General features: G+C 47.2%; 1 protein-coding gene across 1 annotated transcript; it reads right to left on the bottom strand.

The window, feature by feature from the left end:
- Nucleotides 1-1,323: 1,323 nt before the first annotated feature.
- LOC128718972 (alpha-mannosidase 2) lies at nucleotides 1,324-22,210 on the bottom strand. The gene is made up of 6 exons (XM_053812589.1): nucleotides 22,014-22,210; nucleotides 8,923-9,241; nucleotides 5,443-5,535; nucleotides 5,102-5,296; nucleotides 4,232-4,343; nucleotides 1,324-4,169 (listed from the first exon to the last, which is right to left on the bottom strand). The coding sequence occupies exons 1-6, from the start codon at nucleotides 22,208-22,210 to the stop codon at nucleotides 1,324-1,326; spliced, it is 3,762 nt and encodes a 1,253-aa protein (XP_053668564.1).
- Nucleotides 22,211-23,120: the final 910 nt, after the last annotated feature.

Here is a 23,120-nt window from a genome sequence, read left to right on the forward strand (position 1 = left end):
CACTCATCTAACACATAATTCGAGCTGGTCACACCACCTGTATATATACTCCTTTTTTTCATGGAATGAGGAAAACAGATTAGAGAGGATTGCTTCCCATACACGTTCCCTTTCTGGCCGTATCGTATTTCACGTTGCATTGGGGGTTTAAATTGGGGAAAAAACCTGTTTGCCCACACCAGTCGATGTGGTGGAAAATGAAAAATTGGACAATAAGGATACACGCTCCAGGACGCTCTGCCTTCGGCCATAATCATTCCGGATGGCCAGCGCAGTACGAGTGCATTAATTCTAGCCATAAGCCTACGGTCGTCCCATCACTTCTCTGAATCTGTTCCATTGTACGACCCACGCACATTTCATCTATTCTATCATATTCACCTACTTTCCCTACAGTCCCTGTCCCTATCAATCTGGCCCCCTCGACTCATCCTGCTCATCCTGCTGCTTTGTTACTTTATCACCCCACGAATTCCTACTAAATTAATCCCCACCCCCCCGCTGCCCCCCAGTTGTAGTCGATAATGTTTTGATTCACTAAGTGTATGTTGTTGTCTAAACGTCTACTACCACGTGCAGTTAATAAGTGTACGATTTGTTTTGTTTCATTTGAATAACTTGCCTACTAACCGTTAAGTTTGCCCACCCACCTCCATCCACCTCATTCATGGTTGGCGCACGTACGTCGTCCCGGTTACTATCCTAAACGTTACATAAATTACACTAGACTCCCGGCTCATCGAGTGGCGAGCTGACCCTTACCGTACCTGCTTCGGGCAGGGCATTGTCTTTTTTTGTCTTCTTAAAAAGATAAACTAGCGGCCAGCGGAAAGGTGGTGGCGCGTGTGTGTGTGTGTGGTTGTGAGAGAGTAGTAATGCGTTTGAGTTTGATGTTGGCGTTGCGTGCATTCACAACTAAACGATCGCGTAAAATTAGCCATCTGTGATGGGAGGAGAAACATTGAGAGCTAAGGATTGGTGGCTCGGGTTGAGATAGAAAGTGAGTGGGATATTATGTAAGAGAGCCTTATACATCCATTGCCACATGGATGGTGTCGTCTTTGTCGTCGTGAGATTCATCCTCGCCCTTTTCTTCTTATCATCAACATCATCTACTATATCCTTCGTTACTCCTTTCGCTCACTAGAAGTTGACTACTCGAACACGAAACACAAACACACGACGATGTGGATGAGGATCGTCCCAGACGAGTTTGATTCGCAACGGGAATACCCTTACGGAAATGGAATGCTTGAAATTAGTTGTTGGCGGGAGTGTCCCCCGATAGTCGACGGTATCGGATTAGTTAATGGGTCCGGGGTCCTACTTTGCGAACGTAAGGTTGTACGTTTTGAGTTCCATTGGTTCGAGATAGATGTCGGTGAACGTGGTGATCCGTTCGCCCGGGTGTAACCCCGTCAGTGACGTTGCCTGGATCGCTTCGATCCGTAACCGTCGGAACAGTTGCAGTTCCCGCACTTCCGGCAGACGATGGTCGATCGCATTACCATCGCCACCGTCAATGATTGGGTTTTTGGATGGATTGCTGGTACTGCTGCCAGCACCACCACCACCACCACCACCACCGCTACTACTGCTGCCGTTGCCGCAGAAGTGACCGATCATCTCGTCACCTCCTATTCGGCAGCTGTACCCTTGCCGTTGCAGCACCAGCAGCGCCGAGCTGGACGGGAACAGGGGCAGGTTGCTCTCGGTGAGCGTGCGCAGATTGAGCATGTGCAGATCGCACGGGAACTGTACCCGCAGCAGGCGCACCGCTCGGTTCAGCTCCAGCTGATTGCTTTCGTCGTACCGTTCGACGATGAACAAGTTGGCCGGATAGTTCAGCCCGTTTGCCAGCGCGTTGGCAAAGATGCTAGGCAGCTGGTAGGGGTCGGCGCTGGGCTTCTGTTCCTCGTTGGTGTTTGCAGCCGGTGGGTCCGGTTGGGCCGCCGTTGGCGTATCGATCGTTTCCAGCGTCAGCCAGAACCGGTGCCGCGTCAGGCGGCTGTCGATGACCCCTTCGCCCATGCCGCGGTAGTCGTCGTACAGTGTGCGTCGATCGAGCATTACCTCGAGCTGGCCCGGTTCTAAGCTTGCCGCACCCTGCGCGTGCGTGGTCAGCAGCGTTAGGCGCATTCGATCGTCCTGGATGAACGCCCCGGAGGTGATGGGGAAGTAGTTTCCTTCCACCCCGATTGCCGCCACTTTCACCCGCTTCTGGTACTGGAACCCGTTCAGGTCGGAGTAAAACTCCGGATTTTCACTCGCCCCGTTCTCGATGTCCGTTACGAACCGCATGAACAGTTCCGTTTCGCGGTTCTTTGGCGGTGCCTCGAAGTCAATGTCGTTTTCGATGTAGATCGCGCTGTCCAGCACACTGTTCGAGTTGTAGATGCGTACCGTGTGCGCCAGGAACGGTCCATAGATGGCGGTCACATCGCTTGCCAGTGGGCCGGACGTGATAAGAATGGTCAGATCACCGTACTGCTCCAGCACGTCCTTCTCGGAGTTACGCTGTTCCGGATCGGTCTTGAAGAGATACGCACCGGAGTGGAACTGCGCGCTCTTGTACGCGGCAAACTTGATCGCGCACTGGATCTGCTTGCCCATGTGCTTCTTCGTGACCGACTTCAGGAACCCGCTCTGCTCGTCGAACAGCAGACGCATCTTGTAATTCTCCAGCTGTATGTCGCCCGGCTGTTTGCTGCGTACCTCGAACGCTTTCGTCTTCTCGTCCTGACACTCGGTACAGTACAGCGTTGCCATCTTGCCCTGGTAACCGTCCTCATCGTACGCGGCCGTGTACGTGGTCAGCGACAGGGGCGCTAGCCGTGCGACAAACATCACCTCGTACTCCTTGTCCGAGGGTACAATCTTGCGCGACGTGTACGACGTCTCCGTAATGTTCCACACCGGGTTGATCTGGATGTCGACGGTTTTGCCACCCGCGTCCAGTATCTTGACGCGTGGCGTTAGCGTACGTATCGTGACCACCTCCAGCCGTTCCTGGGCGAGCGCGTTGTACACGATAAAGTCCGTGCTACGACCCTCCGTCACGATGATGGGCGTTTTGCGCGGCAGCTTGCCGAAGTTGTCCCGCTCCAGCTCACCGATCAGGAAGCCGTGCTGCTGATCGAGCGGTTTCCGTTGCACCAGCAGCTCGATCGTCTTCTCCTGCAGCTTCACCGTGTCCTGTATGCTTTCGAACAGCCGCAGTGCGTAGTCGCGCATTACGTTCGCCTTCGACGTGCCCGTGATGGCGTCGTGGTGCTGGAAGAGCCCGAGATTACGCCGTGCCAGTATCATCTTTTCGTAGTTCTTTTCGTAAATTTTGAACGCATTCGAGCTGCTGGTTTGGCGGGCACGGTTGAACGCGATCGTAAACAAAATCTCCAGACTGCGCAGATTGTGTTCGAGCTCGCGGCTCAGGATCTTGTAGTAGGGACGGGTCGTAAAGTACCCGGACCAGTACGCTGGCCGTCCCTCGTTGAAGATGTCGGCATACACGAAGAAGTCACCCTTGAGGGTGGGGAACCGATCGTACCGTTCACGAATGGCGTTGAAGTAGTCGACCGGTGTGCCGAAGCTTATTTCCGCATTGTACTTCTGCCGATGTTCGTTGATGTAATCGATCAGCTTCTTGTAGTTGGTGTACTGCTGTTCCATTTCCTTCTCCTTGTTGTACCGGAAGTCATCGCCCACCGGGATGAGCGCCACGTTGTGGGGGAACAGTGACGCCGTGCGCGAGTACTGCTCCATCAGCAGATCGGCCTTCGCCTCAATGTTTTCCGGTGTGATAAACTGTGCCTTGATCGAATATTCCGTGTATTCCCCGGGGATTTTGCGGAAGTCGAAGTTGAGACAGATGAAGGGATGCGGTCCGCACGAGTGCTTGATCGAGTAGATGTCGAATGGCATGTTGTGCGTCAGCATCGTGTGATCCCGCGCGCTGTTCGACGCACTTTTCCAATATGGCGCCCACAGGAAGTCACCGTACCGATGGCGGGCGAACCACTGCTTCCAGGCGTAATGGATCCGCTGTATGATCGTACCCTTGAAGCCGGATGCTGCCAGCAGATACGGCACGGTACTACCGTGCCCAAACGGATCAATGCTCCAGCCCGTTTTGGGTGTTATGTTGAGGTTCGCCTTTACCCACTGGTGTCCTGCAAAGGTGTGCAACAGTGTCAGTAGTTGCGTAATGCGCCGAAAGATTACGGATTCTCACCTTCGATAAGTTGATCGACCATAGCGTACAGATGGGCATTGGCTTCATCCGTCATAACCCAACCTCCGGTCGTGATTTCCAACCGTCCCGATTGAACCAATTTCTTCAGTATCTGCAATTGAAGGGATGAGTCGCATTACATTAGCGGGAAATCTAAAAGGTTAAACTGGTAATAAGTTTTATTTGACGAAAAAAAACAGCTTTTTTAAGAGAAAAACTAAATACGTAGAAGAGCTGATATGCCAGGGGTTTGGAGTTAACAGACGAACATCATTACGTCGAAAATCCACCATATATTGAGTTGAGCGAAACGAATTTAACAGCAAGCATGTACGTGGAACGCGTCAAAGTGTGGCCTTCAAATTTATAAGAAAAATACTTTTATATCCAGTCTGGGAACAAAACGGACGCAAAGGTCGCTTGCAATAATTAAACGTCCATAAATACAATTTTCTGGAAAATGGTTCAACGCTGTTCGTTCTACGAAATGGGACTACACCGGTAGCAAGTCCGAATTTAAGATTCGTTTGCACGTTTAAAGTTCGCTTTAAGGAACGTTCGTTGCATGCAGGGGTGAGACAAGATGAAGCGATAGCGATGATTGCGAACTCGTAGATGATAGTGATTATGATAGTGGTTAAGTTAAAATTGGTCCTGTTCTCCATCATGCCTTATCGCCGCACTACTCTCATGTCGCTACAAAACTTGCTTGCTGCTGGAACGTGGTGGAACGTTTTCCGTTCAGTAGGTCACAGATTTCTAACGCCGATTAACCGAAGCACATTAAACGCTCAGCCTAAACGAAACGAAATAGCTGACGCGGCCCTCAGCGGGAACGGAGCAAGCAAAAGCGAAACTCTTTTCACCTACCCGCTGTTTGGTCGGATGTGCCTGGTCCCACCACAGCTGCAGGAAGCTAATTTCGCTCCAGATGAACGACATGTTGCTGTACTCGGGCATCTTGGTGACGGCCAGGTTGAGTATTTGGCGCGAATCGGACTGGAAGTAGTTGACGAACGTTTTCAACCAGCCGGGATCGTTGTGGGAATGGGGTACCACCACAATCTGCGTGTGTGTGAGGGAAGAAAAAATGGAGAGCAAAAAAAAAAAAACCATTAGATTGGATGGTTAACGGGCGGAAATGCTATGAAATATACATTCGTCCACGTCGAGGTGTGGACACATTGCCACCTGTTGTTTTGTTTCTTTACCTTAAGCGGTGGCCTTTTCGGGTCCTTTTGTAGCTTTTCATAGCGGGCTTCAAAATCCTTGTCCCAGTATTCTTTCGTTTTCATCCATTCGGGCTATAGAGAAGGGGGAGAAAAAATGATACAAAACGTTAAGCAGGACTTTTGAAATGGATTAATACATTTAAATTAAAGACTCTTGAGGAATGTTGATGTGGAGCTGTTCTCATAATAAGCTTGATAGTATTATCTGGTTTTAACTATAAAAAAGGACTATCCTCCTTATCGTGCTTCCTAAAATTGTGTTCAAAACTACACCAAAAGCGATGTTACGTTGGAAACATTCCCCATTATAGCATCTTCCATGCTCGTTAAGCATGGCAGGAGATAGATAGGCCAGCATGTACGTGTGAGATGAAGCACTAACCGAACCGTTGACGAGCGTACGATTGCAAATTGGCAGCTAAACGGTCACAAAACGTTTAACGCATTTAACGATCGGCCTGCCTCACCCGTTGCCACGAGGCCCATGATTTACCGATGTAATAACACTTGAACACTGTGCCGGCAATTAGCGAGGCAATCGAAATCGGGTGCGCTGCCTGCAAAGCAGCGTACTGATCGTACTGATTATTTAGATGCCGTGTAGCCTATGTTGCTGGCGTAAGGCAACCGCCCGCCCCGCCCCTACCGGCTGAAGGTCATCTCGAATGGGATGTGAATTGGGGGATGAAATGTGCTCGTGTCGTGTAAATTAAACTACCCCAAAAAAAGGAAGCAGTTACTTGTTCGCCAGCCTGCCATCCTGGCATAACTCTTGTCAGTCATTCAATTCGCTTCCCTGACTGATTCGCATGCATCCACTGGCCCCATTATGTGGGACCCATTTGAGTGAGTCAATTATCATCGTTATGTGGTAGAAGCGGAGCACTACATGATGTCGAACGATGTCATATCACATTCATGGCTTAATGGTAGTTGCAACATGAAGTGATTGAAATTTAAATTTACGATACAAAAATACATTATCCAGAAATTAATTTGATTTGTTGAAATCGGAGGAGTTCGATAAATCGGAAATGGAGTTGTAATATTTTATATACTTTATAGGAAATAATTCGTAACCTTCAGGTCGGTAGGTCACGGGTAAGGTTTTGGTGTGGTTTGTGTTCTTCAAAATTCCATCCGAGAATTGTATGTACTGTACAAATGCACACCACACACACCACAAACCAACTTCACTGGCCATGAGAACGGTAGGAACAGTGTTCGTCTCCTTTTTTTTTGGGCGGGGAGGCCAGAATCAAACCACAAAACCAACCCCACTGGACTGGCAGGGGCGCCAACACACAGCACAACGGCCAACACAATTGTGGTCGTGAAAGTTTAAACGTTGCCGGCCACCGAGTAAGCCGAGTGCGCGAACCCTATTATGGGCCCTCTGCGATGTGTATCCGTGGTTGAACGCCAACGAGTCAGTGTAGATCTGAGGTTTCGACATTCAACCGTGGATAAAAATCATCGTCGCTCCGGTCTCGGTCCTTTCTCGGTGCGCGGTGGCTGGGTCGTTTTGTTTTGCAATGTCCGTAACGTTGCGGTCACTACGTTTGTCAGACCGTTCGACGAGAGCACTCGAAAAGTGTATCCTGACAGGGGCGGAAATATAAGTCCATCTTCATCAATTATATTCATCCTAATGAATTCCTTCTACTTCAGTTCAGCATCCTGATGTTGGAAAAAAAGGAAACTTACATCATTGTCGTTATGTTCAGTTCGTTCGCTACATACCGCTAATAAACCTAACACTATCTGATATCCCGACAACTATTAAAGTATAGATGTGTCAGTATTGATAATTGAATTATAATTTTACACATCAATGTGATTCTCTTTATTGGAATACAGGCAGTCCTCGAGATAGGCGGTTCCTCTTATACGCGAATTCGGAGATACGCGGTTTTTGGAAATTTGACAGCTGAGTTAGCGAGCGATTTTTAGCAAAAAAAAATCTAAGCAAAAAGGTGTAAAATTGGTCGAAAATAGATTCCTTTGTAATATAAAACATTTGTTTTTAGTTTATTTTAATGTATTCTATCAAAAAGCAGGCTAGTTTGCTGCATAAATTAAATGCAGAGATGGAAGTCAACTATCTAATTTTGATGTATAAACGATTTTACTCCCGGATTTGACTTATGCGGAATACGCGGATTTTTCCCGGGTTATAGCGGTCCGCTATAATAGCGTATCTCGGGGACTGCCTGTACATACTAAATACAGTATATTTAGTTTTTGACTTGTCCATCTCTAATAGAACCTATAACTTCGTCGTCGTCTTTGAATTTTAAAGTCCTTATTGAAGAACATTTCCACTTTTTCACTACTATAGCTATTTTTTTAAGGTATCTACAATAAGTTCTAGTACATTTCTTGCACTGAGAACAACTTTCCATAGTGAACGGCTGAACATGTTTTTAGGGGCTCACAATAAACTGTTTGAAGTTAATGCCACCAGAATATTCAACATGAATTTAAGATTTGTGTTTAACTGCGATTTTTATGTAAGTGTATGATGTACTATACATCTTCCTTTCAAATCCACTGATATTGTTGAAGCTGTTCATCGAGGAAAATTATCGTTTTTCGATATTCGTCAAGCACTTCAGGCTACTATTTGTCTTGGTATGGAATGTTTGTCTTGTTCTGAGAGAAAATACTAAATTCTGGGAATGGATTTGTAAGATCTTGTATTAAAAAAAATCTTAACTTTGTTTTGAATCTTATGAATCTTCGAAACGTACGATAATGAGGGTTTTAAACAATCTAAAACCGCACTGGAATCGTTCCGCTGACAGCATGTTTGCAAGTGTTAGGATGTTTTCATCTTCCACGGTTGAGGCTTATCGTGCAATCTAAATCTTGCACTGTACTTTGCCACCGCTAGTACCTGGTAATCTCGCTGACAGCCGTGTTTAACACACAGGCACTTAGTGGCATAGAATGAACCGAGAAAAAAAACCCCGAGCAAAAACCCCCTCTAGATGAGATCCTTAAAACGTACGCTCTGTGCGCGCCCGATCGCTACCAGCCACCGGCGTTCGTATGATGAGCATCAGCATGATGTAGTGCCATACATATCTCATGCGACATTTCTTTCTCACCCACCATGGATACCCACGTGTGGCCCGAGTGTGTGGGATGCCATGAATATTATGCGCATATATGAATATTTTCCTCACACTCGGCGCACTCGATTGCCGCCCGCCTTTGCCGGCCACATTTGCATACAGAATTGGGTCTCGAAATGGATGGTTTGAAATGGCCGGGCCGGGCCGGGCGCACATCCACACAGGGATGATGAGCGTACCTAATAAGAAATCGAAGTGATTAAAGGACAATCTCCAATCATCTCCGCTCCACAATCAACCGTTGGGTGAAGAGAACAACTTTTGTAAAACTCGAACTCGCCGACACACGGCACAAGAGTCCGTCCAGGGGTCGACTTACCTGGAAATCGAATTTCCCATACTCGTCCACGGTGGTGATATCGGTCGATGCCTCCTCCAGCACGTTGCACTCGTCCCACCGGCTGCCAAAGCGCGGCACTTGTCCAGCATCTCCACCACCGCCGCCACCCTCGTCTGCATCGGCTCCACCACTGTCGTCCGCATCGGCCGAGTCTCCTCGCACATTATCACCTACTCGGTTGGCGATGCGCTGCTGTCGGCCACCGGCGGCGGCAGGACCGCCACCACCGATCAGGTTGCTCCGCAACCAGCTGTGCCACGAATGGTTTGCATGCGGGCCCGTATGCTGTCCGTTGGAGCTGTGTGTGAAAGAACATCGTAAAGGATATGCCACGTTAGAACAATGCGCTGGCTGGCTGGCTGGCGGGTGTGAGCATTATGGCGGGAAAAGGTTATTGTGGCCGTTGTAAAAGCGGAAGGGCTGGAAGAGAAAAAGGCAAATTGCTACCATGACCTCATCTCGTCAGTCCCGAGGTTTTTGCGGTAGAAATTGCATCCGCAGGCAAGGGTGGATGTGTTATTTCATTATTTGTCATGGTCATTTGTCGAAAAAGCCCCGGCACCTTCCACGATGGATGGTTGGGTGGATGGAGCCCACCCAACTACCCGAGATGCCAATATTCAAATTCATTCTCTCCGGCGTAATTATATGAGTGCGGTGTGTGTGTGTGGGTTGTCTCTTTGGTAGCGAGCGAGTGAACGAACAAGTAACTTCAAATGATTTGCATATTATTGGCATCACCGAAAGGGATGTACAACCTTCATGGCTGTTCCGCAGTCACTTCCGAAAACTATTCATTGGTTGGATGGTTGAAGCATCCGAATTGCAGGGTTGCTGGTTCTATGCACACAGCTCTCATCCGATCCGTTCCGGCAGAAGACCACAACAAGGACGGACGGAACTCGTACCATTTTGCTTTTCCACTCCACTGCCCCCCCCACCCTTCCGACAATGGGCAGACACAGCCAAGCGACGGTGTCGGAGAGGTCGTCGTGTGGTCGATGTATGCTCTTTTGATTGTTGTCCGTTGTCACAAAAAGCCCCATTGCTGCTGCTAGAAGCTTCCGGTTTAAAATTCATTCCACCACGGTTCTGGTTGATTGTACGCCCGGGTCGACTGTGAGTTGGTTGAGGCCTATCCCATCGGGGGCCTTATCTTTGTAATGTGGACCGAGAGTGTGTGGGGCACGCCGAAAAGACACGGACGCACCGTGTCCAAGCACTTGAAACCGTTGGAGTGCAATCGTTCTGTGAAATGAGCCACACATTTTCGTTTGGTATGGCAAGTACGCCTGAAGTTTGGAAGTGAGAATGTGAGGGCAATGCAATGAATTAATTTTCTAGTTTAACAATCATGTAGTAATTTAACTTTTAGAACATGGAGAACGTGTGTGTGTGTGCATCGATTGTGCTTGACAGTTGGCAGTAACGCCGTTCTATGATCTTGCTAAAGAGCCAAGGACATATTCGGAACTGCCAGTACCGGAGGAATTCGGATGCTCGAAGGGTTTATTAATCATGCAACTACCAGCAAGTCGCACAATCTTGACATGAGATGCGATTCGCCAAAGTTCTCCTAATGTACGCCGAGTACGCCATCCATCCACCCCAGTTCCAGTTCGGGAGATAAACTTACGCTTACCTTTACCTTAGGCAGCTAGTTTGCAGCTAGTTTAATGCCGATGGTCCTCCGTTTTTTTTTTTTTTTGGAAGGTGTTATAACGTTCGGCGAAAATTCATACTCGGAGGCCGGTCGTTATTCGGCTCCATCAATCCTGTCAACCGTGCTGAGGATCCTCGAACGGATGAAAAAGGGACGGATGAGGATAACGAGCTAGCCCGAAACTGCCGACTGCCAGTAAATAAGCAGCAACCAAAAAGAATACCCCAACAAACTTTCTTCTGGAGAAGAGCACAACGGCAAAAGACAGAAAGAGAGAGGGAAAAAGACGACAAAACACATACACACGAAGGATTGATCCTTTTTTTTCCCCGTCCCTTACCCCGACGGATAGTAATTTTTGATGACATTCCATAAAATTTCATAAACTTTCGCCCTTTTCCCTTTTTTTTATTTGCTTTCTTTTCTGCTGCCCGACTGCAGGACTTTCTCTCAAACTTTCCTTTTGCTTAGTTGTTTTGATCGAGTGTGTGTGTGTGTGTGTGTGTGTGTGTGTTAATGGTTTTTTATGTCCCGTTGTTTGAGAAGCTTGTGTGTGTCATCCAGGGCGAGCTGTTCTTGTTATGATTGTCGAGTAAATGTTGATTCGTGGGCGGGATAAGGATTATTAGGATTTATTAGTAGCGACCGGTACTGTATGGAAGATAAATTAGAACGCATTAGACGTTGGTTGGGGCTTTTTTTCCTGCTTCTAGTTTGAACAAAGTTACTACTAAAGCACTCAGCAAAGTGAGAGATTGTGTGCAATTATAACGATTTGCAGCTGAAATCGTTTCCGATTTCCTAGCCAAGTTTTTATCGTAGAAGCTCACTATCTGCTCGTCGGAAAGTTCAATCAATGCGGGAGTTGTTTTCAACATGCTGTTTATAATCTCGCGTCCGTTTGCTAAAAATGGATCGTCAAAAGAAGGGCTGATGGACTGAAATAACAGAATGCGAATCGATGCGAGCAAAATGGTCAGTCTCAATCCCCTCGACCGACCGACTATTCCTACATCCACCGTTTGTCATTTGTTGACCGAGCGCAGAAAAAAAACTGGCCAACAAAAGAAAGAAAATAACATTTTGCCTTCGAGCGTGTGACCGTGGCTGTAAACTGTACACCACGCCGAGACCATGCCGACGAACAAGCTTTCTTTATACGAAATTTTATTATGAGCGTTTAATGATGCGAAAATATATGGATCGGCTCACATCGTCAGAGGAATGTTCGTTCGTTCCACCGCGATCGCGGGTTGCGTATGGCTGCGGGGGCTTTGTTGGTACAGGGCCCGGTGTCGCAGGACATTCGATATATTCGGCAGCGAACATCGGGGGTGGGAAACGGGCTTTGGTTCATTCATTGCGTTTTGTTTTTGCTGCGAGCCTCTACTGACTGCTACTGTTGTTTGTGAATTTTATGACCATTGCTACTGCGGCCAAACCTCCCCCCCACAATGCAATTTCGTGGAACTGTTTCCAGCCGAGCACGCGACCGTTATGAATGGGCATTTTGTTTTTAGCTTTCGTGTATCGAATAATTGTGTGTTGGAGGGGGAGTTAAGAGCACGCGTCCACAGTTTTGTTTTTTTTTTAGGGTGTCCAAAGGATGAAATGGAAATAAACAAGAAACTGGACAAGATAGAGCAACAAGGTGGGTGGTGTACGAATCGCCTGAAGCACACGCAGAACCGCCGCTGCGTTACGGAAGCAGCAAAAGGAGAGATATTCGCGCGCGATGACGTACGGTCGATGTCAGGCGTAACAATAAACGGTACGCTCGAAGGTTTGCAGGCAACTTGCAAGCCGTAACAAGCTAGCTCTTTCGCTCCTTCCCATGCAGGAAAGTTCCCCAGCGCTGGTTCACATCCCATTTCACGCGCGCTGTGCCTGAATACCGTGCGGTACGCTTATATTTATTGTTGAATGATTTTTCCGATTGAACGAGAATTGGTAAATTGTGAATTTTCAATATCTTGCGGACGGGGGGAGGGAAATAAAGTGCCGAAAGTACTTCGCGCGGGTAAGGCAAACGGCCAAAGGAGCAAAGGAGTGAAGAAATGTGCGCTGTAAACGGCCCATTTGAGAGTCACAAACAACCGCGTGGTGGTGGTGGTCTGTACAGTGAACTTTACTGTATTTTGTCCATTTCCTCAATTGCATTTTTCCGCCAAGTTGCGTCCGAACCGCGCATTGTACTGCAAGTCGCACATGTTATGTATGTATTCCGCGCCAAACATCAAGCAACAACCAGGCGTCTCCATCCGCACCACGACTGACTGATGCCACGGACACGGACGCACGCTAGCTGGTGCTTGGTGCACTAGCGCGCGCGCGTATATAAAATGTCATTCCCGGTTCCCTTTATGGCCACCTGGCCCTGTCAATTGGTGCAAAAGTTTGCTCGATCGTCGAACGCGCGCATTGTGTAACGCGCTGTAGGTCGCTGGGTGGGGAGGGTGGGGGGAACTGCCTGCCCGACACATTGCGTGAATGTGACAGTGAGCGATGGCAATAAAAGGCTAAATTGTCGAAACGATTTTCGAAACGATGGCACGGATGTGTGTAGCACAATACGGGGGAACGAGGCAAATCCTCGAAGGAACGATTTAGACAAAACGTCCTTTGGTGACGTGCGCCTGTCTACATCGTGACGCTGACACGCGAATGATGGTACGATTGAGCTGATGACGGATTTTGCATCTTCGGAATAGCTGCTGCGAGTGTTCTAGTGTGTGACAGCAATAATCTTATGTTTCTGTTTTTTTTTGCATATAAACAGACGACATTAAAAAAAATATTGAAATAATTTTTGGTTGGCAAGTTGTATAATAATATAATACTTTTTCTTCCATATTAGTTCACTTTCCCGATTCGTTTGCCCAATGTTTCGCGTCTGAACCGATGTGTTATAGATAGCGGCCCTAATTGACCTCGATTCCAGTTGTCAGGTTAGGGCGATATCAACCCCGCTTAACTTATTTAACCACACCGGCAGACGGACTGTGGTGCAGAGCCAAACGGCCAAGCTTGATGTCATTAAACCACAGCTACATTAGATGAATGCCAGTGCGAAGGAACGAATTCGCACAACACCGGACACAAAGCAGACCCCGGCGGTGGCCACAGTGGAGAAAAGAGCGCCCTAATCAAATATACCACGATGCAAACAGTGGACCTGGGTCGGAAGTCACCAGAACGAAGCGAGATCACCGCTCGCTCTAATCCAATTGCTTCCCAATAAACCCAGCGCAGAGATGTGAATGTGTGCTCCGCAACGAGGGAATTGAGAGTTTGTATGTGTGGGGATGCGTGTTTTTTTTTGTGTCCCATATCCTTCCAAATTCCTCACCTAACTCGGTGGTCGTGAAGTTCCGTGTTTGCCTTTCAGTCCATTAGTGTTCTGATGGGTGATGTGCGGATCGTATAATGGACCGACGCATGGAACCGATTCCGGTACGGTGTCGAACTGGTGTGGGTATTTTTTCGTTCCACAGCCGCGTCGTTCGCATCCAGGGAACAATTGTGTTCCCGAAGCACGCTGGGGTGCAAAGAGATAGGACGCACCTTCTTCCAGGAATTGCTCCCGCATCGAACGAATTCCCCGACACAATTGTTTCCGCTCGTACGGAAATTCCCCGAGGATGGATTACGCCGCTTTGGTCATACCTTCCGCGATGGAGCCCCGATCGTCTGGCCCGCAGCAAATGGATGCGGCCGATGATGGTGACGATGATGGTACCGGATAAGTTTACCGGGTTCAATCGCAGTCCCGATAGTCTTCCCGATTGACGGTACGGTCTCTGAATCGGTATGAATCGAAATAAAGGTACCATAGACGATAGCTAAGCACTATTGGCCGTCACCGGCACCGTCACCGTCTAATCGAGGGAAGCCCTGTAGTAGAACACAATAGCCGGTCATTTGCTACGCTATCGGAAGCGAAGATTTGATGAGGAAGACTGCATTGACTGGCTCGCAACAGCATCCTGTAGGAGCGTATCAAGCGCGTTCGCTTTTAAAAAAATGACCCTTCCACAGAAAGGCTCTAGTTAAGGTGGAGTTTGCAGGTCGTAAAAAAGAAAACATCCTGCCCGAGCATGTGTGTGTGTGGGTGAGCATAACCCAATTTGTACGACAATGCAGATCCATTCCCTTAGTGCCAGTGCAGTTTTCCGAGTAGCATCACTTAGGAAAAGCCACCGCACGATTCACCAAGTTTTCCACCATTCCAGACGACACAAAGTGTGCCGATGACAGACGGCCGTCCGCTTCAGCGAAACGAAAACTCTCAACACGTGATTCGTGTGCAATCGGCGAATGCCGGGTGTCTGCTTTCTTTCCGCTTCCGGCAGGGTGAAAGATTTCCCAACGAAACCGGCAACTGGGTGTGCAGGGTTTCGGTTTTCGCATACGGGGAGAACATGGGGTTGCATAGATTCCGTACCGTCCGTTCCGGGCGTTGGAAAGGGGCCGTGAGCTGAGGGCAAAAAAAAGGGGTTGCCTTCAATTGAATTTGATGCCCGCTGTATTGTACTGCGCCGTGCTACGCTTGTTTGGTGATGAGTGTCTGCGTGTTGACAAATGCATTACCGTGGAAGGGATTATGAAAACGAGTGGAATGTACGGTACAGTACGATCACAAATTACTGTGCATCTTTATCGATTTTGAAACAGCTCACAATAGGAATTCTAAAGTTTGTCCCACCACAGAATGAACCGAAGTTTTGTATAATTATTCGACGTTGCATGTTGATCATGATCTGCCATCTCCAACGGTTTCTTGAATTATTCAAAATTTAACAAAAACAAAAAAACTCTTGCTTACAAGGAAAAATAAGTACAGCTCATAGTACATAACCCCGAGTTGATTCCACCATATAAAGACTACCAGTTTCTTCCAACGAATATTTTAATTTGAGGTGGAGATTGAAACCTTCGGCTGCAAAGCTACTATATCTCTTTTTATTTTTATATTATATCTATTCATAGGATATTATATTTATATTATATTATATAACTATCAAATATCAAATATATTATTGATTATACTGTATAAAAAATATTTCGTTAGTCACATTTTTGGACATAGGCTCCTAAATTTTTTTTTTGTTGATGAGACGTTCGTTGTCTTTTGAATTGAAATCTCCAGCTCTAAGAATGTTACCCGTTTTATGTTAAAAATGCAATTATCATATATGACTCAAGGGGACCAAAATTCATCATTCCTATTCCTATTAAATATTCCTATTTATTGAACCTTTTATCAGCAAAAGGAAGAAGGCTTCACTCGTGATGAATATCGGAGGATGTTTGAAACAGGACACATTTAGAATTTTAATTTGATAATTGAAATGTATCCGTGCTTGGAGAGATTGGCATCGTTATCTACACCTGATACGCCGCGCATTTAATTAATAGTAGCAACCTTTAAACTAACCTCAACCAGTACATTACTCAAACATACCAAAAAAAAGTGTTGTTCAACGTATCCCAAAGCTTCGCCCGGAATACAAAAACATACGTACCGTCGTACGACGGTACGCCTCACAACACAGGTTGATGGCTGATCCAAACTTTGCTTGACCGAGCATTCACATTTGGTAAACCGCAAATGAAGGAACGTTGTTCGTTGTCACCGGTAAGGAAGCCATCGTGTTCTCTCGCTGGCTTAGCATAACATTTTCCAGCAAGCCAAACCACTACCGGATGCGGATACGGCCTGGGTACGACGGATGACAAACTTCCCCCGGTCTGGCACATGGCATTGCAAAAGGATTATGGTTCCGTGTTTCTGTTGGCACATCGTTCGATGATGGTGTACCACCACCGCCAGTACCACCTATCCGTACCGTGTACCGGGAATTGAATCGGATCGAATCTGCATAATCCAGTGTAGCTAACGGATGAGTTCCTTCCCGTGACATTCGGACATGCGGTGCAGTGTTCGGTTCTGCTGCAGATTGGGTCTGGTGCAGTTCATTTTCAATCAGTAATTACATTACTACATGTCATGTCGACACACTACTACCACCACCACCACCACCACAGGCATAGAAATGTTTTCATCTTGCGCACGGTGAAGGTGAAGCGTTGGTAAGTTTCGGTAATCGACAACCAAACCAATCGCTTTACTTCCGTGATATACTGATACGGTGCGAAAAAATTAACCACTTCCAGACGTGCAGCTTGTGCTGCGCCACAGAGAAACATCAAAGCATCGGAGTGGTCCAGTCAACAGCAAAGTCACGGAACTGAGAAAAGTAGAACTTCTGTCTACGCCTTTCGCAAAACCGAGGTACGGTTGACTCGTTTCGCAAGCACACTTTATCAGCTAACCCCGAACAAAAAGTTTCCACACAAACAAACAATCCCAAGCCCAACAATTCCGTGTCTATCTTCTTGGCTGCCATTTTCCACGTCATGGTGGTGATCAGCTTTCTTTAGCTTTGCGTTCTTGCGTTTCGAACTTACGAGGCAACTCTTTGCCGAAAAAGGTTCATTTGGCAAAGAGACGATGCCGAAGTTTCAGCGAGCGAAAGTGAAATATGCTTCAGACCAGAGCGAGGTATGCCCTCGGGGTCGAAGAAGCGTTCGCAAAAAAAAAACGGTCAAACAGAAAGGGATAAGGGATGTTCGATAAGCGCAAAAAGCCAATGCCGAGATCGGGCGTATCGGGCAAAAAAGTAATTAAAATCAGAATAAACTACATCCAGGATGTTTCATTGCTTTCATTGTGACAAGAAGCGTGTAACGACGAGATGGAATTCTAATTTCAAATTATACACCGGCAGAATAAATTATGGTGTTCGGTACATGGACAAGCTAAAAAACAGAACACTGGCAGCACCGCAGCAGCTAGTTTGAAGCTAGTGAACAGAACAAACGGCAAAAAAAATCCTTTAAAACATCTTAATGTTATTGAAGTACAGACTCCAATTGATGCACCAATAAATTAAGCTTAACTTTGAAGCATTCTTCAAGCGAGCCGGCGAACAACATCTCGGCATTCCTTCCGGTCATTTGTTGCCCGTAATTGCCTATCAAACAATTTATTTATTTTTGCTTTACGAGCGAGGCCTTACCCCCACACAACAAGGACCGCGTTGTGGAACGGGGAACGAAACGAAATTGTTCCGTAAGATGCAGCACTCGCTCCAACTTTCCTTCGGCCGAAGTTGGCTTGGCAGAGGAAAGTTTGCTTACTTCGAGTGGAAACCAATCGAAAGCCAACCAACCATAACGGCCGCACATCGTGTTCCTTTTGCTCTTTAGTGCCTGCTGCAACAACTTTGTTAGGCCCAAACGGATTGAAATGGGAGGGCGCCGAAGAAAAAGAAAAGCACGATTTTCAGGGCATTTCTGAGTAAAACGGGGAATATGTTTTCCGAGGTATTTTGGCAAAAGAAAACGGGATTGAGCATGAGAGCTAATGGGGAGCTGGCTAATAGTTCAATCCAGTATACTTTACACAAGTCGACGACATCACTCAGCCACAAACTGTGGCACAGCGCTTAAGGACATTGTAGAAGATGGGGAGTGTATTCGGAAAATTGTATAAACTCCATCGGAGCATCGGCACCGGTAACATTTCTGTTGACAGTATAGCAGGAATGCCTTGTTGACACGGGAATGGATACGTAATCCCCAGAAACATAACACCCAGAATGTGACCCAAGCGGTAGGGTGAGTCGTCAAGGGTTGGATTAAGGATCAATTCGATGAAGACAAAACACTTGTTTGCTGGAGACCTGGAGTCTGATGATGGAAATGGAATGTCACTTGACGGTGACGATCATGATGCAGCTAACTTCAGATCAACTAAAGCATCGAATACGGAGGTGCTTCACTATGGGAAACCCTGCTTTTACTGTAGATTTAACAAACTCTTATGATTCAGAAGATCCCAAGCAGCATATATCAGCACAGTGATGTCTCGTACTGACGATGGAGTAGTGCGGACTATGTTTGGCAACTCTGGAGCAAGTTTGACCTGTCCATTTTGGTTACTTCTTACAGCGTCGTGCTATCTTTATTCGAATGCATTGCTAAACTCTAGCAATACGGAAGCGCTTTTGAATATTTCAATCCAAAACACAATTGTAATTTCTACATCCTCACCTTAAAGGGCGAAAATTGAAGCAATTCTGTATGCAAATTGTATAGCGTTCAGAAGCCCAGGTGATACTTATACCCTTGTTGAAGATGCAGAAAAGTACTGAGAATCGCTTTCCAGGCTAATGTTCATGTTTTCCAATGTTGCGACTTACGGGTTGATGTAATGACACATTCCACACCGCTGGAAGTGTTACAATCGGAATGCTAAATGTGTTTGGCGATGTATCTCTTTCCAGATGGATGCCACACGCCTTTAAAAAAAACACAGTTTACTACAACCTGTGCAAAGCAGTTCCTCGGAACGAAAGTTGCTGCCTGCCGGTATCGATTAGGCAGCATTAGGCACACACACATACAGATACACGTGTTCCATGCAGTACGGTGGTTGCATTTTCCGACCCGGAACCAGGTCCGGTAGCATTTTCTCACATTAAGCACCACTGGTAAAGAATGTATATACGCTGCCTACGCATTGACGTGGACACATTGTACTTAAATGTACGTAACTATTGGCTGGCGGCGGCACCATGCGGAACGGGTTGGACGTGTATTGGAGCGTGCAGCAATATTTATGCTCACTTATATCTCGCTTTATGTGATTTTTTATTGCCCTCAGATAAAGGCATGCTTTCGCACCGTTTGCCACACACTACGGTTCTAAGCAGGGGCAGGAAGGAGTATGCTGGAACACTGCCTTGAGCACAACGGCAAGAGGATAATGTATGGTTTGCCATCGCACCGACCGACTTGCTGGCTTTTTTGCCCTCTGCACGGATTCATCACCGCTGCTCTACCCCTCTCAAGAACTCAAGATCTAGCGCCACTTCCGATTCTACCGATCGATCCGAATGTGGAGGAAGTAAACGTATGCTGTTGGCCGTACCGTAGTCGGGAACGGAGCGCTGGCAGTAGCGAACCTTTGCGAACCGAAAAATATGACATTAGCAATCGCGCAAAACCCGATGGGCTCTCGATTGGTCGCTCCGTCAGCAAAAGCTGCCGGAAGACAGGAAGGAAGCGCTACCTTAATGTAGGTTAGCACTCTGCCCAACATTCGGTGCTTGGCGCGCCCGTTAATGGCACACAGACTGGTGGCACCAGCAAAGGCGGGCGAGAATTATGGGCAAAGTTCAGTGTGCCAATGTGACAATTTAGTTGAGCGCCTTTGTTTTTTTTGTTTTTGTTTTGGTCACCACCTCACCGCTCCGTCCAGTAATGGGCGTACATTTAATAATTGTTCGTTGCAGGAGTGATGGCAAACAATTTCCAAGAGCAGCAGACTGTCACAGTTTGTTTAGTGCGCGAGGTTGCGTGTTAATTTTAAGTGATTTATTTCGCGTTTTTGGTTTCCTTTTTTGGGGGCACCGTATTGTGTGTTGGTTGTGTCTTACGGCGGAAGGAAGGCGACTCCTTGTGTTGGAGTGCCACGTTGAAGTTGGTGGTTGGTGCACATTGTGGTAGAAAAATAAACCCTTTTACAATGGGTTAAACCGCACAATGAACCGTTTTCCCTCTGATGGCAACTGGAAATACTATTTTGAAAACTTAAACAAAGTTGTTTGTATTATTTAAAATTGTTTGTTGAACATTTCTTAAGTAATTTTAACAAATTACTTAGGTTTAAATGCGAAACAATCCACGATCTTCACTGTGCCTTTCTTTAGAGATTTATATCGTTTCAATAATTCTTGAACCCTGCAATCTGAAGAGGTAAAGAGTCTGCCATTGCTGGCTTTTCTGACAGGATTTTGTACCGGTCTTGTCGGGAGGAATCGGTGCCGCTACCAAGAATCTTTGGACATTTAAGATTCTCAGGGTGTTCACGCAAAATAACACTGAAGAGAGGAAGTTGACAGTTGGCGATCGGTTTCGTTAAGATTTCGTCAACTGTCGGAAGGTGAGGGGCCAGGGGCACTACATTAAATATCCTCCTTTTTCTATGCTACATCAACTGCGAGTGTCGGTAAATATTACTACGAAAGAAAATAACCCGAAATCCGCAATATCCTGGTCACGGCACCAGGAAACTTTAGAAATTCATTAATCTTCAGAAAGTCAACTCATAACTCTCCAGGAGGACAATGTATACTTTCAACCCTTAAAATTTTCAACAAAAAGCCACCATTGCTGTGAAGAAAGCTTCCTTAAAATCGTACACGCCCATCTCCATCCATCTGCATTTTCACTAATACCCATACGTGCCGCTCTTCATAACATGAGAAAACAGGCGCGGAAAGCATTGCGTTAAATTCGATCCGAGATTTATCGATAAACGTCTACCTTATTGTCACACATACAGCCCTGGCAAAGCGCACAGCTAAGCACGAAACATTTTGTCGTCGAAATTGCTAACGACAGTTGATGGCAGCCCATCGCTAGTTCCACAGCCTTTCCCAACGGTTGGGCCGTTCCGGTTTTAATGACACGATATCTCGACATGGTAATATACCATTCGAATGACCCGACGGTATTAGTTTTACTGCCTGCATTATGTATCACCCAAAACATGGCAACGTAAATGTTGAGGCACCCGGCGGCACTAAACTACGTCCCGGACCCGGTATCAGATCGTTTCCCCGCGTCCCGACACACGGGTACAAATAAACTCTTCAACTGTTCAACGCAACGCAAAATCAATTCCAAAAAGTCATACAATCTCGACTTAAGCACGAGCAGCCATAATCCCAAATTGGCTCTCATAACTCCCCCGTGTGCCCCAGTGGTGCCGTGCGGTTGAGACCAACCCATACTTGGAAGTTGGACGAGGAATCGTCAGCTTCCCCACAGCAAGTGGACGAGTCCTCCAATAAAACATAAAACTTTTGCTCCGCACAAACCCGTGGGTGGGCCGCCTCGGGTGTTCTCGTGGTGCACGAATCGCGAAGCGCAATCGTTGGATCGATTTTGGCACGCAAGTGGTTGTGGATTCGGAGATGATCGTCGTATAATAATCCATTTCGGGCAGCCTACAGGGTCCGGTGTGGCCCAAAAATTCGTACCAGCTGGTGGCAAACGGCGTGTGTAATGCTTTCTACCACGGGAAAAAGGATTCGCGGGGTTAATCTTCCGGAAATGAGCCGGCAGAGGTTTGGCGAAGCCGTTGCGATATAAATTCACCAGACCAGAAGGATGATACACAGCGTGCTATCCAAAGGGTAGTTGATGGAGGACAAACCAGAAACAAAACGAAAGAAAAGAACGGACCGTGTCTGATGGTGCGACCATAAAGTCCGCGTTTGTTGTTTGTTGTGTGTGCAGCAAACATAAATCGCTCTTGCACCACATGACTTACCGTTTCTGGTGGGCTGCACCGACTGGCACTGCGCCGGGTGCGTCCTTGCCGTCCATCCCGGTCGGGGCAGACGGGCCGGATCCAGCCGGCGACGGTTGCCCCATGGAGATGTAGTAAAGGCAGAGCAGGATCGTCACGAACGCAGACAGCAGCCCGATACACCGTGGCGATCCGCGTCGAAACAGCTTCATCGTCATATTGGTTTCTTTTTACTTTGCTCGCTCGCTTCGTTTCGCTTGCTTTTGCTTCCCCGCTTCTAATCCGACTTAGTTTCACCACTTATCACTTACACACACTCACGCACGTACGCACGTATTTAGTTGGGCGGAAAGGTTTCTGCGCGCCTCTGCCGGGTATTCCGCATTCACCACCAGAGTTCGTTCACGTTCACAGTTAGCACGCACTCACCGCACAACAGATTAAAACGCAGCACGTGAAGGAAAACGTGACACTTAACGTAATGACAAATTAAAATAAGCTAAACGAGTTGAGATCCTTTAGTTGCAACGGTGGTTGTGATGATGTCGGTGCCGGGTGTGTCGTCGTTTCTTCCTGCATTGCGGCTAGCGGTGCCTCATGTCCCGACGCGGGAGCTTGGCCGTAAGGGCTGTCAGATCTGCTTCAAGATGCAACGCGAATACAACCTCCATAGTCCGTGATTTTTGTCCCGTTTTCAATGGATGACGCACAGGGACGCGGTGTTGCCGGGCGGACTATCATTGGAACCTGCGGAAGGAAAGAAACATGCGAATAATTTAAGATTAATGCAACGCTCATTCAACGGTCCGGGTGTCGTTGTTCCGGGGCTTATTTATGTTTTCTGATTCGTCTTACGCAGCGTTGCGCCTGCCTGCAGTTATAACAACCTCTGTCAAGGTTAGGGAGTGATGCCGTTTTGTGAGTATCCCGTCGTCCAAAGGTACCCAAGAACCAGGCGAAGTAATTTGTGCATTTTGTTAGCATTCCGTTTTTTTTTTTACATACCACCACCACAAAAAAAACCTTCGGTCCGGGGGATTTGAGATTGTCAGCTTAAGCGGGTTGCCCCCTAATGACTTCGATTCATGGCGGATGGGCGGCCGTCGGGTCTATTCATGCGACGGCAAC

This window comes from Anopheles marshallii, chromosome 2 (genome assembly GCF_943734725.1).
Source record: "Anopheles marshallii chromosome 2, idAnoMarsDA_429_01, whole genome shotgun sequence".
Taxonomy (NCBI): domain Eukaryota; kingdom Metazoa; phylum Arthropoda; class Insecta; order Diptera; family Culicidae; genus Anopheles; species Anopheles marshallii.